This window comes from Pagrus major, chromosome 15 (assembly GCF_040436345.1).
Source record: "Pagrus major chromosome 15, Pma_NU_1.0".
Taxonomy (NCBI): Eukaryota; Metazoa; Chordata; class Actinopteri; order Spariformes; family Sparidae; genus Pagrus; species Pagrus major.
In genome coordinates, this window is record NC_133229.1 from 29,220,022 (window position 1) to 29,238,377 (window position 18,356).

Sequence of the window (18,356 nt, forward strand, 5' to 3'; positions counted from 1 at the left end):
ATGGAAGTCTAAAAAAAAAACAAACAGAAAATCCCTAACCTCCTGAGGATCTTTCAGAGTCGACACTAATGACACCGGATGCTGACTGCTAGAATAGGGTATGTTAAAGTCATTTCATCTCTTTCATAACAGCCAAGCCAGGAGACAATATTTTTTCTAAAGTGTTATATTTGTAGGTGGAATGAAGTGATGGAATACTGTAGGTGGATGATGTAAAAGAAGAAGAAAAGGCATAAATAGCAGGAGACTGGCGAGGCGCACAATGGGCGTGCATGACGATAGCAGAGCTTTTCATTTTGAAGCCTTGGTAGAAGCTCTCAATCTTTTGAAGCAAACTTATTCAGCAAGAGGCGAAGAACAGAATGCATATTTCTTACATTGAAATGTATCATATGTTGAACAGTTATCCTTGAGTCATATACTGCTAACTGATTCTATTCAAGATCTGTGTGAAATGACAAGGTGCACATACATTACTCACATTGCGCCTTATAGCAGACATTCTTCCTTCATAACTTGAGTTTTTAGTAAATATTTGCGCTGGAGCGACGGGTGGATTTTACAATTTCTTCCTGAAAAAGCTCCTCGGTTGGTGAGAGTTCAGCTCTGCAACCTGCATCAAAGTCTGGGCCAACATCTGAGCTTCCAGCGCACAAAATGTGCCAAGTTTGTGTGTCTGTGTTTCTTCTCCTCTGTGTCAGACCCTGGTCTCACTGGTTGGGGCTTTACAGGGATCTCTCCCAAAACCTCGATACCTCCACCTGCCAGGTGAGATTGCCTTTCTATTGCTCTGGAATAGCCTCTCGACAGGGGGCAATGAGATGGACTTAGCTAGCCCTTGTTGCTAACGAGACTGAGGGAGACCCTTTCTGCCCGGTCACACCAGCAGGAGGAAATAAATTATAAACACAGCAGAAATTGAATCCATCACACCTCCAAAGACAGAATAAATAAACAGTGGACAGAAAAAAAAAGAGGTAGAGCTAAATCCCCAGTTTCTTTGGCTCAACACAGTGACTCAGAAAATTAGGATTTGTTATTCAAGAGCCACCAAAAAACCTAGAATATTCAAGTAAAGAGAGAATGGGAGAGAGTAAGAGTATATAGACAAAGGGAAGGAAAGATATTTAAATAGACGGTATTCGAACCAGTCATTTACACTAATACTATAATTAGAGTTTTTGTTCTTTTTGGGAAAATCCTGCTAAGCTGAGAAATAAGTTAATCAAATTCAACATCACATACTTCTTTTTACTGAATGCCTTGGCCTCTTGCCATGTTCTGAAAATATTATCTTAGTGTACTGACTAATTTACTGGTTAGCTGAGCACTAATGATTGAATGCCTGAACATGTTGCCCCGAGCAGTGTGTGTCTGTGTGAGTGTGTGTGTCTGCATGTCGTTGTGTCTCTGAGTGCGAGAGAGAGAATGAGCAGGCCTCATGACTCACGCTTGAATCCCTCCCCTCTCCGCATCCGTCCCTGTGGGTTGACAAACACAACCATCGCACACTGACAGCACTAAACAGTGCTCTGGGGGACAATCGGCGCTTATTTTACAACTGGTTGGGAGTGGCACTTGATGCTTGAGTTATGATTCTTTGGAGAAAATCATTGCAAAAAGGATCAAGTTTCGTCTGGCAAATAAAAATGATTAATTCTGTGACAAATAATGCCACAAAACCGGCCTGATTCATCCCCATTAAATGTCCCAATTGATCTCGCTATTACAACCTGATTTGTCTCAATTTGTTGTAAACACAAATTGAATCAGATTACACATTGATCCTGTGCCCTGGGTGAAATTTGTCATTCTTTTGTAGATGAGGATAAATTAATCTCTCACAGCATGTCAATTGAGGAGCAATGTATCATCTTTTTTTTCTTTCATGGTGAATTTTAGTAATACAGCATTCACTTTCTGTCTTGAGTCACTTACGAGCCTCCCTCAGAAAACACATCCAAGCAGGAAGTATTTATACACACGGTTTGATTTCTTAATCATTGCCAGTGTTTAATTCAGAAGTGCTGAGGTATAAATGCATCTTCAAAACTGTAAATATTACTTTTTTCAGCAAAGTACAAATATGTTTTACTGAATTATCTGACCGGCTGATGTTCAGATCAAGTGGACGCCATATTGTTTGATCTTTCCTTCAGAAAGCTCATCGCTACATGACTAAGCAGTATAGATCAACTCACTGCATAATTTTCTCTCTTCTGCATCTCAACACAAACATTTACATGCACAGACAGTGTGCTCAAGGCCATCCCAGTGTACATTGTAAACCTTTGCTCTTTAACAGCTACGCTTGTCCACAGATTATGCTGTCATAGCAACGGAGGCGAGCATGAGGGAGGACAGCAGCCCTCCCCATGTCCGACTGCTTGTACGCCTACACCTAAGTCTTTCTCTCCTGCTCTCTTTCTCTCTCTGTTTCCTGCCTTTTTACTCTGCTTCCATTTTCTCTTTTAACTATCATGGCTTTTTTTTACATAAAAACAAAAAAATCAAAGATGGTTACGTTGTGGACTGGATTAGGAAGTGCATAATATACTGCAAGCTTCAGCAGACTGACTAAAGTGGGGAATTATTTCAGTGCATTCACTTCAGCAACCAGCCCTGATTTCTTAAATGTCACGTAAACAATATCATGTAACACTTAGCGGATTTTTCAACCAGCTTTGTATCAATACAATGTCGGAATGCAACTGAACGATGATAATGAGTGAACAACATGCACCTACAACAGCGCCATCCAAGTCTGGGTGTATTTTAAGGACCTTATACACCTGAAAGGTTCCTAAAATAAGGTTGTGCCGGCCTGTGCACATTGTTCATGTTGAACCACTTCAGGTTCATGCATGTGTATACATTACGATGTAATGTGTGTTTACATGCACACGCATCATTGCATTCGCAAGCCTACACACACACAATTGTGCACACATACGAATATGTGCTCGTACCCCATAGGAGGCAAAACAGGCTCTTTGAAAAACAGGTCGGGTGGAAGTCCTGCGGTTAGACTTTGGAAGAAGTTGTTCTGGGACTTAATTAGTAAAGGGCCCACATTAGAACGGGCTAAGTGCCCATGAGCTCTACTCTCAAATCTGGGACAACTAAGGCACTTACACACATAAGATGGCAATACCAATGCATGCATGCACACACACACAGACACAAAAGATGGCGATACCCGTGTGTTACAATATACAGCTGCGCAGAGATCCAGCTACAGAAAATCTATCCATCCAGTACATCAAGGAGTATTTTCATAAGGGGCAGCTCCTTCAGATATCTACCAGAGCAAATGAAAGAAGTACTTCACACAGTAAATCCTTTAGTATTGACCACTCAAAGTGTGCGCTTGAGACATGGCTCTGATAAGTTTATTAATAATTCACAGCAGTTACTATGGATTTTTTCAATGACACAGAGTCATGGTAAAATAATGTATCTGCTGTGTTCAGTATGACGTATGTTCAAAACAAGCGTTAATGTACCAAAACATTCTGCTTCTAACAAGGCTAGGAGAGCGTAGCAGTAGCAAAAGATGTAAAATGTATGTATCTTTTTGACTGGTTGGACATACAGATTATTGGCTGAGATTATTCAAGTTTCAAAACATTAAATGCAATGTTTTTTTTGCCACGACTTCAGGTCACCATTGAAATCCTAACAGTTAAGAACATGAGCTAAGTGAAGCAAAGTAATTGTTACATAAAATATACATGACCCCACATACTAATACACATCCCATGACTAAAAATAGAAAGAAACCAACTATAAAATCATATTGTATTCTTCTTGGCCCTTCTTCAGAAATAATAGATAACCGCCATAGATGGTGTGCATCCTATACAGCAACCTTCTGTCCGACCGCACGGCAAAAATCACACACATCATCAGTCAGATCATTAAATTTATACTGTTTTGAAACATGTTTTCTGACTGAATAATCCGACTCAAACAACATTCAGTCAAAGTGTCCAACAATGTCTCGAAGCTCCAGAATAAACTACTCTCAGCAACACCTGAGTGTTATCTTAGAAAGAAGAAAAGAAGGAAGGGGCAGGGAAGAGGAAGAGGAGGCATTTGAATAATAACAGCCGGTCAGTCAGTCACTTACTTGCAGTGCTTGTGTGGCCCACTAAGCGTCTCGATGACAAAGCATTCGCCACCATTCAGGCAGTAGGCCAGGTCCTTCTCGTGACAGGGTTTGAAATGCTCCGAGTGCAGCGGAGGGACAGTTGGAGACGCTGCAGGACAAACAAAGAAACTCTTGTTAGTCATAAAAAAACAAACAAAAAGAAACAAATATGTATTTTTTTCCATGAATGCATTCGCTCTCTAACAATTGGGCTCAGTGACAGTGTTTATTCATCTCGCTGTCGTCTGGCAGCCCGTTTCTCCTCAAACTTCATTAGTCTCTTTCTTCAGTACAATTCTGCAAATAAATCATCATATCATCCTAAATTGCAGCTGAAAAAAAAGAAATAGGTACAGCAAGTCAGTTTCCCAGCAGAGGCTACTCTCTCACCATCCAGGGATCCATAACGAGTGCGTGCCACTGCATCATAACATACTGCTTGTTGTGGACAATACCAAACACACTACTGTTTGTTTAGACCCTGCGGTGTCACCAGCATAAGATGGATGGAGGATGGGTAATAATCTGTCCTGCTGTGATTAATACACTGTGGTCACACTCATGCTGTTGGAGAGCTTGACTTCTCCCAGCGATTTATCACAACATGCATGGCTGATTGTGGACAGCGTGCACTTGTGAGGGAATCTGCTCAGCGCGCCTTAATGGATGATCTTATCATTGAAATTAATAAGTGAAGCACCAGTTGCTTAAGAGGAAATATGGAAATGCTACATTGACCCGATCTTAAAAACCGTGAAGCCATGGTGCAATTAATGGCATTCTGGGCGTATTTGTGCTCGTTCGGGATAATTTGTAGAACAGAAAAGATAAATGAAAATGCAGAGATTTCAGAGGGTTCATGGGCAGTCATCCATCAGCAGTGTTTTGAAAGGCTGAGACGCAGTCGGTCGGGGCACGGCTTTTAGACGTGCGGAGAAATCAGATCTGCAGCACAGTTGATGTTCTTATTAATACCACACCGGACTGCTGACTGTCTCCTTTGTGCTTACAAATGGAAACTGTGTCTGCTGAAGGCTCTCATCAGCAGAAGCTCAGCCATGTTTGTTAACGTGGCTGAATGAACAGTGATGAGACAGAACTGCATGCTTCAGTGATTGGAAATCATGTTGTACTCACAGGAAGCTGTTATTACCACTAGTATACTGATTACTGCCTTGGCGTGTCCTTTAATGGTGTGTGGAAGATACATCAAGACGAAGTGAAGATTTCTCAATCACCACATAATAAGACATTAATAATAAGCATATTTAGCAGTATTTGGGGTGGGGGTGACTGGGTGATGTAAGGTGACTTATTTCAGTATGGCATCAGATCCCTTAATCAGCAGGATGAGGTGTATGTGGGGGGGGGGTGGCTGGGTGAAATTATGAGATGCTGTGTGGTGATAGAGCTCCAGGGAACTTTAATAACTCTTGGTAATTGGCTGTATGGGGACTAGTTTCCCTGTGAGTGGGGAAGAAGTTGAATTGAGTCAGCAGTTAGATGTGATTTTATTAGATGAGGGCGTCAACAGGTTGGAAATGAAGAGGATCTTGTTGTAGCTTGTTTAAAAAAGATATTCATCAACAATTCAGGAATCAATGCTCCAAATCTGTATATCTAAAATGACAACTTCCGTAGCATATTACAGGGAAACACCACTGATTTTACCAGCCTGTCGTTTAGATCTGCATAGAAATACTTTCACTTTAAATTTTTATTTATGTAATGCAACTGCACAAAAGTCAACTTTGAGACTAAACACTGTGAGAAAACAAGGTGAACCTTTGATTCAAGCTAAAGGTTTATTATATATCAGAATTTAAGCTAAAATCTGTTTGCAACTGGTGCAAAAATGGTCTAAAATATTCAATTAATCCAAAATTCATTGCATTGCAAGCTTGTCTTTCTGGCTGCGGGGGCTGCTCTTCGACAGGCAGGGCTGAAGGTCAACTGCCTCGAGACTGAGAGGGTTTATTTTCATTAAGGTGACATTGAGCCTGACAGTGAAGCTCTAACCTGCTTCCAGGATTATATTAACCCTATAGAAGCTTGATGGCGGTGCAGACAAAGGTGCAGGTTTTATATAAAATGAAATACATTAACATTTATTTTCACTGAATTCTTGACTGCTGACCTTGTTTTTTTCCCTCTGTGGGGTTACATGTGCAGTGGAGCTGGTGAGTGACAGGGCAGGGAGTGTGGTCTGCGTGTCACGCTGTCAGTGCTCCCTCCAGACAATTTTCACCATCGTTCTGGTGTCAGAATCCTTATTGTTGCAAAACTTGTTTACAACTGTGTGAAAGTGGCAATTTGTAATTTCCATGAGAAAAAGCTGTCTTGTTTTCAACACACTGTAACAACCAGTGACAGGATATAAAGACGAGTGCGCTGGGGATGGATGTGTTGTGCATCCAGGTGTCATATGACTGTTAACCTGTTATGGAACAACAATTAATGTTGTTTTTAACTGTGAACTCTCCCTAACCTTAACTATGCCATGAGCATTTTTACATAATCATAATTTTCTGGCAAGTGTGTTGAATTTGACAACTCATATTATCACTTGATTTCATTTAAGTAGATATGTAAGTACATATTAAGCACTCACTTGATGAGAATTATAAAGTCAGCCTAGCATGACAAAATTACAGCATGAACATGGATCCATGCAGCGATGCAACCATCAACCGGCACCTCAAATCAAATACTTTAAAGCTTTCCTTTGCAGTTGACATGGATTCATGAGGACATAATGAGATTAAATTAATTTTGAAGAATGGATTCTCTCCCTAAGTGCAGCTGTCAGCTAGAAAAGATAAAGAGGAAGAAAACTCATAATAGGGTGAGAGGGAATTCATAATATAACAATGCCATTTGGTATGTCATGACATGATTCCTTTGGCTTACAGCGCCACACTTTCTGCACACACTGACTCTCAGAAACAAAGCCTAGAATCACAAAGCACTGCTGTGTCTCTCTTAGCATTTGCTCTGCAACACTACTAGAATTCTTCAAACAGGAAAGGATTTCCCTCCAGACATGATTTCATGCTTGGACTGGGCTGAGCTGTTTCGTTAGTCCCGGCGATAAGTGACAGAGACGCCATTTGTCGTCCTCTCCCTTTGTTTTCTGTTGACAGAGTTGTCACAATGCACTGTAGGTTGTTTAGCTTAACACTCGTCACCTGTCAGCTCAGACGCGGTACGCACTCAAAGAATTGTGTCATTTAGGAGAGAATGCCAGAGTAGACGGAAAAAATCATTTCAGTCTGCTGAAAATATCAGTGCAAGTTTGAAAACATTGCTCACAGAAGGCAGACGTCAATCACTGCAGAAGAAAACAGTGCAATTTACTCCACCCTGCTGTGAAGAGAGAACGAGGGAGAGGCACCGCAAAGATCAATAAACCATTGGGCGCTGGATAACACAACCCCCCCGCTTCAACATCTCTTTTCCTTCATTTGACTCCCTCTCTAAGCCTACTGGAAGAAAATGAGGAGGGAATAAGGAATCTGTTGATTTCCATGTTTGCATCATGGCACCGTTTGGTTGTAGTGGAGAAAACGGTAGCAGTTATTTATGTAAGACTTTATAATTTAATAAAAAACAACATCAATCAGAGCCCTTACTGAACCTCTATCAGCGATGTCTTTAGAAGACTCTCAAAGAGCTGAATATGCAAAGGAGATCAACACCGAGATGAATCCAATCACTTGTGGGTGCAGGTGATGCAGTATTCATGATTTAATTATTGTTCTTCCGTTCTGTAAATCTGGATCAGCGGGGGAAAATACGGGCTAAATTTGAGCATTCACCAATTCAAATTCGAAGACATGACAACCCCGCCTGTCTGCTGGAAAATAGGTGTTTATACTGCAAATTCTCATCAACAAATATCTTTTGGAGGAGAGCAGGACAGACAATCCTGTGTCAAATGTGTTTTTAGGTTTAAAACACTTGGTTAAGGTTTGGTAGTGTTTGGCAGCACCATATTTACTTTTTCTGTAATCAAACCTGAAAACCTTACTAATTCTTGTTTGAAGACCGCCCCTATAAGATGCCAGTCACTGTCAGGGGTTTCTTGGCAGACACAAGCAATATGTCTTCCTTTTCCCTCTGAGCCCAGAGTTTGGCTAACCACAGTCAGCAAATACTCTATTAAGCAAGTCAAATATTTTCCTTCAAAAATGATCTAGGAGAGGAATCCAGAATATTAGCTCATGGTTGCAGTATCCCCTCAACACACACTCATTTACCTCTGATCCACTATGGAAGACATGCAAAAACTAAACACTATGTTCAATTGAACTCACTAAGTTTGCATGAGTAACTAAATGGATTTCTGATGAGATATTTTCACAGATATTTGTGCAGATTTCCATATTCCAGCCCCATTTCCCAATTACTGTTTACTGAGCTTAAAGTGAGCCACAAACCAAAGAACATTTTATTTCTTGCTTTCTAAAACTAACCTTTCCCCATGCTTTTTCACAGAGAATTTGATTAAATGCATGTTTAAGGATGCTCAGTGCAGGGAAATATTGCAGTTGTCCTGCAAAATGTTAATTTATTTTGCAGTCTAGCCAAAACATAGTGTCTACAAAGAGAAAACGCAAAGCTTTTCTTTGCTGGCATTGCAGTTTTTTTTTCTAAATGAATCAGGGCCGGTTCAGCAAAACGTGCCGAAGCATAATTCACGTCATATTTTATCAAAACTAACAATTACCGAGAAAACACTGATTCTGCAAGAATTGATGAAACATGCAGATGTGGTAAACATGTTGCACTGATACAAAAGTCAGAGGTTAAATTGCCTACATGGCTGAATGCATTGAGGAAAACGTTACAGCATTTGTATGATAATCACACATTTCACATCTTCTTTCTCTCAGACTCTTAGTCACTTTTCTTCCCTCCACTCTTTCCTCCAAGTGCATGTGTGTACACTTATACACAGATGCGTTTGAGGAGGTGAAAGCATGGCAGTCCCATGGGCTAGCCTATAATGGCGTCCTTCACGGATGATATTCCTCTGCGGTGGCAGACCAACAAGAAACGAGCCAGCCAGTGTGCTAGCAAGCCAGGCAGCTATGCTAACTGATTGCAAAGGTCTCTGGCAGGCTACACCAAGCCTGACTGTTTATTGATTGGCTCTCAGAGCAGGAATAAAGATCAGAGGCACAGGTACAAGAGAAGAAATTATATACAATACAAGCAAGAAGGGGAAATGGTGTTTTCTGGTGTAAAAAGAAGAATTGTAGCGTGCATGAGGTGGTAGATGTTTAGCGATGTAAGCAGTGGTGTAGTCAGGTAGCAGTACACAAAAAGAGGAGAGAGCCATTTAACCCAGATGAAGGTGGCAGAGCTGCCTCGAACATGACACACGTATCCCACCCAGTGAAAAACATCAGCCATTTAACACAAACAGTATATGAATCAACACAAACAGTGAGTCAGAAGACAAAACGTGTATGATATAATGCATATAATATTTGAAAGGGATTCAAGTAAAAAAAAAGAAGAATTACAAAAAAAATATAGGTGCCTCAGGCCAGTCAGATTCATCCACACAACACGCGCCCCTATGGACCTCACTTTGTGTGTGCACAGGGTTACTGTCATGATGAAACAAGAAAGGGCCTCCTCGAAACCTCAAAGTAAATAGCACATATGCTGTAACATCAAGCTTTCGATTCATTGGCGCTAAGGGGCCTCGCACAAACAGACAAACAGTCCTACATCAAAGGTACACAAGGGTACTCCCTTCTGGCCACAGGATGTAGCACGCTAAAGCCCTGGAAGACATCCTGATGCTTTATTGGCTACACAGCAAGTTTTTCTTGTGCGGTTGTCCAATTAAATTGCCTACATTTCAACGTCCATTCTACCTTTCAGTGCATCATATGAAACAGCTGACCTCACATGACAGCAGATGTAGATAGAGGACTTTAACTAGCTATTAACTCCATCTTCATGGAGTGAACGTTTCTCTCTGATTAACTTCCTGGTCTGCTGTGCAGCTGCTCTCTTTCAGACTGCTTAAGGAGGGCTGCTACTGTCATGGATACTTGATGGAGTTAATCGAGGGAGACAAATGAGCTATATGAAATTATTGGAGGTGACATATCTCCCTGTGTCCTCATAAGATTACAAGTATGCTGATGCTGTATGGGCCTTTAATGGAGTGAGGCATGAAATTCACTGGTATGGGTCTTTGATAACTGTCTGATAAGATCAGGCAGATTTAAGTTGCCCCTTATAATGGCAATTTTATCCAGACATTTCAACTTTTTTGGTGTATTTCTGCCAAATGAATATATGAAAGAAAACCCAATTGTGGGACTGGTTCTAGTTCAAGTTAAGTCACATACAGTAAGTAATGTACTAATATTAACCCAAACCACAACCTTTTTTCTTTTCCTAAACCCAATCAACCCCTGTGCAGCTGTGCTCAAAGCGTCACATGGCATGGTGCTGTGAAACAAGGCCAGCGCAGTCCTTTCTACAGTAAACTCATGTGACTGTAAGAAGATAGTCTAAACTATGTCTTGTATCATCAATCAACGCTCATGGACTTTCGGACAAATGTAGCCAACCAACCTCAGAAAATGGTCACAATGTGCACTCTCTCACACCTGCGTGATCTCTATTGTCTTTATATTCTCGTATATATTATCGTATTTTTCCACTTGCTTTTAATCCTGTGTGAAGTCATGAGAGATTTCTGCTATTTCTGAATACATTTTAAACCAACAACACATGTTATCAAACATAAAAAAGCAGCATTCATTGGAGGGATAGAACTGAGTTGGTTGGGGAACACCCGAGTGCTTTCTGACGAAGCGAAGAATTTAATAGAGTTATATCTGCTTTCATGAAGGATGATGCTGTGTTTCCTCAGAGAACAGAGATAGGAAAGCAAACCCTGAAGCGTCTTTCCTTAGCATTTAAAGAATTCTACAAGCTTTTATCAAGGCTGCCAGTTAGATACTTCTGGGTCAGTTCACTCAGTTTCGAGCCTTCATAATCAAAAAAGACTTTTCGAACACACCCCAGGCATACTCAGCATACAATCCCTCAGTAAACAAAGGTCAGAAAAACACATATTCCTTCTCCGCTGGTCCATCTCTTTTTCATCCCATTCTGCCCTTCTTATTTTTGCCACCACTTACTGCTCCAGTGTCTTTTTATGTCTATTTGTCTGTCTGCAGCCCACCAACAGCAGGGTCCCTAGCAATTTCCTTGCTGTGTAAACAAGGGTACCTCTTCATCCTTCCCCATCAACAAACTGAAGCACATGTGCAGATGTCTATGGATGCAACACTTGCATACATCCTACTAGCTTCTGTATCTATAGTACATTGTACATCTAAGGCATGACCGCCAAAACTGGGGCCAGAATACTGCTGCCATAAGGTTCGATTCAGTTCATGAGATTTCTTTATTGAAACAAAAAACTAAACAAATGTTAGGCTACATGCAGAAGAGCCTGTCTTATATTCTTGCACTCATATCAATACATCTATGAAATAGAAAAAAATAAGTTGAGTGAGCCTTATTTAAAAAGGACAGACTTTGTATGTAGGTTTACTGTTAGATGCATCCGTGTTGCGTTGGTAAGATAGATGGCGAACACACTTCACAGGCACCTCCTCAGCAGAGGAGCTTGTGATGAGGAGGCAGTAATAGTGTGAACCTCGGTGTACGCAGCTCCCTCCCCGTGAAGCTTTTTGCTATCGTGAAAAGAAGCAGAGGAATCCATGTCTTCAGAATTCAATTATAATCTCTATTTTGTAACTTCATTCGGTTTGTCTTTTAAAAGCACAGCATGGAATTTTTAGCAGCTATGGGTCCCTCAATCAAATCAAAAGGAGACATAAGTACTGTGGGAACATGGAGGTCGGTGGCGTCATTGTTAACAATCGCCACTGGGGAAGAGAATCTATCTACGTGACTCAGGCATCCATGGACGAGGTAATGTTGTAAAGTCTTATTCACGTTCACTGACTTCCTTCCTCACGCTCTATCTGCCTCCTAGGAGTTGAAAACGAAGTGAAAAGCAGCGTTACCTTAAGTAAATTAATGATTTCTCTGGGATTGAACATTGTTGGAAGCGTTCGGTATAAATCCAAAACACAACAAGAAACATACAAATAATCTAGTTGTTTTTAGACACTTCAATGCAGAAATGTTACATACGATATCTTTAATTCAGTGCAATGACATTTATCTTGAATGTCTGCATTTTAGTACGTGTTTTGAGTGTTTTTTACTAGTTTTAGTCATGCGGTCGTGCAGGGAATTCCTACCTTAAGATTAAAGTCTTAACCTTCCAAGAGTGCTTTGAAGTAATGAGGATGGCCCAAAATATCCTCACATTGCAGAAATGACCTCGCTACACACACTCGCACACACACTCGCACACACACAAATGGCTTATTATCTGACTTTCTGTCACACTGTCATTCATCCTAATTCCCAAATTCTATTTCTCGCCTCTCTCAGACAAGCCACAGCACATTTCGTGGACTATCCTGTGTAGCTGCAGTGTCAGACACATGGTGGCTATACTGGTGTGAGGATATCATTATTGCACAGCATGATCCAATAAAGATAACAGCACACCTCTCCTCTCTCTCTCTCTCATCCCCACTCTTATACAGCTGTCCAATAAATATCTACCAAATCACCTTCATAGATACAAAGGCTCTTTTGAGATAAGAGAATGAGTCTGTGATGTGTTGTCTGTCTAAAAATCACTTGGAACATTTCACTAGCAGATTCTTTTGACTGAATTTCACGCGTTTGTGTGGCGGCCAAACACAAAATATATGAAAAGCTTGAACATTTAAGAATTTAAGGAATTGTCCAGTAGCTGCAAGGTTTGGACCATGAACATTTTATCAAAATTGAGCTGTACAGGTTCTGAAGAAGAGAAGAGAAGTCGTGAGATGGAAAAAAAAATGATCCAACTTGCAGGGAGGCCGTCTGCCCATCCACTTTTAGAAACATGTCTCCGCTCGTACACCATGCCGGGAGACGTGTCTCTCCCATCCAACTCTATATTCAGATCAATGGGAGACAGACAGTGTGGCCAAGCTGGTCAATAGAGCGAGGGATGAGTAGGCGAGAAAAGAAAAGCAAAGAGGGAGGCGAGGTTGGGAGGGTTAGGGAGAGAAGATGAGAGAGAGGAGATGGGATTTACGGGAACGATCCAGCCTTTAAGCAAAGGTGCAGCAGCTGTCCGATTCAATCCAATTCGTGTGTGTGTGTGTGTATTTTTTCTCGCATTTATGTGTGTGGATATGCATGTGGGCATCTGTATGCGTGTGCATTTCAATCTGTCTGTGTGGACTCAGGGGTGTTGCACAGAGGCAGCGGAGCTAAGCAATGGCAGCCACTGCATTGCAGATACTTGGCCCGGTGTGGCATGGCACAGAGAGACGTGTGTGAACAGGCCTCTGTGCTCCGACTGTACGGCCAAACAAAAACTAAATGTCAGTGTGTCAAGATAGCTCTGCGGTCAACAACGGGCTAATCATGGAAATCTGATACAACCTGTTCTCTCCTGCTCTCTCTCTCTCTCTCTCTCTCTCTCTCTGCCTCGGACACCCACAGACACCAACACACACATAAACACACTCCAGTGGCTCGTTTAAAGCGCACCTGCTCGGTGCAGATAGGCCCGCCACCACCGCTAATCTGTCAGTGTGTCAGTCAGCCCAGCCTGGCCCATAAAGTGCTCCACACTTCCTGTTCTCTGCTCAGATCGTATTGCGGGACACCTCCTGGGTTCGTCAAATAAATAGCGCAAAGTATCAGGCCTCGTCCCATCCCCTGGCCATCTGGCTCTATAGTGGAGAAATTCATTACTCTCCAGGTGATAGCTCCAGCACACTCTCGCTGGATTGGCTTTGTATCCCTGCAGGCTCCATTCTGACACTGGAGATTATAATCACAAACTGGCTGCTAATGTGAATGTGAATGTGGCTGTCGCTGCTGCTGCTCATACTAATATTCCCTGTCCTGCTAAAATTTTAACCACCATTTACTGCTCCTGCAACAAAATACTCATTCTGCCACTACCTGTACTTCTGCAGTACAGTGCTGATGAAAATACTGCCGGTTTCTGAATACTGCAGCCCATCCAATGTCCGACTTATGGTAACTAAAGGTTAGTTTCTTTACCTTGTTCTTGGTCTTCTATGTTACATTTTGTGGCTTGGCTTTGTGTCAATAATCTTACATATTGGGGTAATGATAATTACACACTGCTAGTGAGTAAAGGAGACAGAGGAGCCTCACACCGGATTGGATCAATGTGATTGTATTCAGGTCAAGTGACTTTCAGCATTACTTGATTTTGCAGAGGAAGGCACTTTTAAAATCACACAGTACTGTGTTCTGCATTATCCTGGATCTTTTTTTCACTTCTTCCTCTCCTGTGTGTTGCAGCTGTGCCGGCTACCAATCATACTCAAACTACTTTCTTTATTAAACTTTTAGTATTCAGCTGTAGCACAAGTTAGAAATGTACAAGCCCCAATCTTCAGAAAACAAAGTCTGTGACTTCCTGCATGAAACTCGAGTTCTGTCATGCAGTCTACTAATTTGGCTCGCCCATATACCATTAGAGAAATAATTACCTGCAGTAATAACGTGGGCACTTAATGGATACGGCTGTAATTATCCCTGTTTGTTCTTGCTTCCCTCCTGCAGTCACTGCCTTCTCTTCCCAAGTCAACAAATTACTTGGGTTCAGTCTGCACTCCTTCACAAAAATATATTCAAATATCTGGCAAAATCCAGGTAAATCCAATGTTAGCAAGTCACATTGCAACACAAAGAAGTGTAAAGTTTCAACATATCAGTAGTTTGCCGAAATGTACATTACCAACATGTATTCTGACTATTTGGTTGCACAGTTCTTCCAATAGGCCTTTGAGAAATGCAGAGACCAAACATTTCTACATCTGTATGTTCCTGATCATTCATAGCTCTTCTGTTAAGTAAAAGCACTCAATGCATAAATGTAACCTTACTTCCACAGCAACAGCACAAAGTAATGAGGAAGACGGAGGCGAAATATTTTCACTCCCACCTTTAAATTCCTCCATTCATCAAACTGATATCTCCTAAAGAACCATTTGGGATCTTGAAATACTGACTTTAAAAGCCAAGAAACACTGCTGGAGTCTCACAATATTCATACAGTCTGAAACCACATCGGATTCTTACTTGACACTCACAGGGCGATTTAATGGGATCCTCAATCAAGTTGTATTTTGGAAAGCGTTGGAACTTCTTAGGCAGGCATCTACAGAAAATCCAATTATTGATCTTCTCATGACGTCTGTGTGTATGTGCAGCTCATAAACTAGGGGAATAAAAAGTTGTATTCAACATGCAAACACAGAAGGAAAAGAAGTAGATTTAGAGTGTTTAATCAATGTTAGTTAATGCTTCCACTTCATCAGTAACTGTAACCCTATGAGGTCCCTTTGAGTCAAGCTTATGCTCTGGTTAGGTAGGCACAAAAAACACATGGCTAGGATTAGAAAAAGATCACGTGTTGTCTTAAAATACCTGTTTTTGTCACCACAGATTAGGCTAGAGATGTCCCTCCAAACCGTCAAAATCTTGGTCTCGGCAAACGAGACAGTATGTCATTATGTCTAATATGGTACAAGTACAAATGTGAACACATCAGTGGTTTGCACAGATGTGAAATGCTGCAGTACAGATCAGAACACTGACACCAGGCAGCTTAATGTTGAGTGTGTCTGACTCTGAAAAGGAGCCACATTGCTCTGCAAACATTTTCAGAATTCTTCTCTTTCAACAACAAACTTTTTGTATTTTTCCTCTAAAATAAGCTTATTTTTATATAGAAATTCTTTGTGTGTTTAAACTTGTACTTCAGTAGTGAGACAGTCTCTGGGGATGAAGACATGGGTGTTTCTACTTTCCAAACAAGGGTTTCATTTTCTGTTTTTAGTGCAAGAGTAAGCATAGTTTTGAGAATCCCATTTTTCCTCTTTTAATCATTCTATTTATCTTTTTTGTTTTTTTTCTCAAGCTCATTAGGCAGACCTCTAGACAAAGTTGTGTCCGCTGAATGTCATATTATTAAATACAGCTCTTTCAGCTCTCTTTAGAGAATTACATGGCAGCTCAACGCACAAGAATACGAAAAAGCATGTCTTCTTCACGAGACGAAACAGAACATTTACAAGACATTTTAAATCTGTAATCAACAAACAGCAAGACGCAGATTAATGTGCGCTCCACCACGTGTACCCACACACACACTCTCAACCACAGTGTGATCAGTTTGTCGGCACCCCACCACCTTGCTTACATGGAATGCAAAGTGAGTTTCTTAATTAAGTCGAGAAGAAGCTATTACTTTTGGGACAGACTTGATTGTCCTCGCTCTGTGGCACCGATGGCTCTGGGCCTCTAATCACATCAGAGAGAGGGAGAGAGAGAGAGAGAGCGAGAGAGAGAGAGAGAGAGAGAGAGAGAGAGAGAGAGAGAGATGAAGCTTGACTACTTGTCTGACAACAATTAACCCCCTCTCTAAGACTTCCTACAGTGAATGTGGTCTTTGAGGAGAGGTTATTTCAGAGTGTGGAGAGTCCTTAATATTTCCTGTAATCTGTCCATGCAATTACTTTACACTGGTACTGGAGAGCACAGACAACATATGAGGCAATATAGGCATTGTACAACACTGGAGATGATTATTCCAGCTTTGAAATTCCCTTAGTAAGATAGTACGACCCGACCTGATGTAAAACATTTTCTTTTTTTATTTTAATCCATCAAGAAAAGTTATTTATAATTTGAAACTAGCATAAAGTTGAGCACTGAGCTATGAAGCAAAACTAGAAGTACTGGCTGAGGCTATAATAGTATGGAAATGACTCAAATAATACTAAGTCTACACAGATTAGTTCTCAGTGTCCAGGGTGCTTAACACTAAGATCAAAATAGCTCAGCTTTCATCAGAAAGGCTTCACACTTCTTCTTTTTTTTAAATTGTCACTTAGCAACAACTACAAACACGAGCAGTGCTTTTTCTACACATCTGTTCAGTCAAACTGGCAAACAGTGAGGTTCCCATCGGACACAGGAACTGAGTCTCGTTAAGCTCAGTGCAGGTTAGGGGTCACACAAATGTTTGCAGTATACTTGTCATACAAACCATATTGACATTTGTAGAAGAAAGCATGATATCACGTTCACGAATGACCTGACATTCATGACAGGAGGTGGAGGGGATGGTGGTGGAGTCAACGGTAGGCAGGGAGGCTGCAAAGCCGGTGGCCACGGTTCAAGACTGCTTTTCAACATTTGTAAGTGTGAAACCATGCAATCTTTCTAAGAGGACTTTGGGAGAATCTCCAGTCATGATGAGTCAAGATGACGTAACATCTCCAGCCGTGTTTGTGTCGACAAATACAGGTATAAGTGTTTTTTGTGCCTAAACCTAACCATACAACAACCACAACACTGTCACAACATAAAATCAAAAAGCAAATTGAATCTAAATAAACAATGTAAAGATATGTAAATGTCTATGTTTCCATGGTTTGCACACAGTGCTGACATTCGTTCTTGCCATTGTGTTGCGCTGAGAGACCGAGTTATCAAAGTGTTAGAGGAACAGAGGATATTAATGCTCTGATTTAGAGTCAATCAGCAGTAAATAAGCAATATTCATAACATCTGTTCACCATGACTTTAGTTTCCTCTCGGGCTGGGCACCGCACAATGCCAGGCAAGTGTTAAAACAAACATGACAGCGCGTAAATCTGTTTTCCATGGAGTCCAAATTCTATTAGATGCCCCACATAGAGTCTCAAACATAGCAGCTGCATAATGTTGCAGCCTGAGGGCCAAAGAAGAGATAGTCAAGCAGAGTGAAATGAACATCTACGCCTGCCATTCTGTTCTCACAGAGCTTCTACCTGAAAGCGCCGCATCATATTTCCAAGAAGGAAAAAGTTCCAAAGTTCTCGTATTTCTCTTCTTTCTTTTTATTTCTCTTCATCTGTTGCTTTTCCTCTTTTTTCGTCTATCTTCTTTCTTTATCTAACCCTCGTGCTCTCTGTCCATCTATCATTCATTTACTCTTTATATTTACTCTTCTTCCTGCGCTCCTCTCTCAAAGGACAGAATTATAAATCAAAAA

General features: G+C 41.1%; 1 protein-coding gene across 1 annotated transcript in view; it reads right to left on the minus strand.

The window, feature by feature from the left end:
- Positions 1–18,356, minus strand: part of nrg3a (neuregulin 3a) — a 343,671-nt gene that overhangs the window by 136,283 nt on the left and 189,032 nt on the right. The window contains exon 2 of the mRNA XM_073481462.1: positions 4,133–4,262. Within this exon, the coding sequence (XP_073337563.1) occupies positions 4,133–4,262 (130 nt within the window). The remainder of the gene's footprint in view (positions 1–4,132; positions 4,263–18,356) is intronic.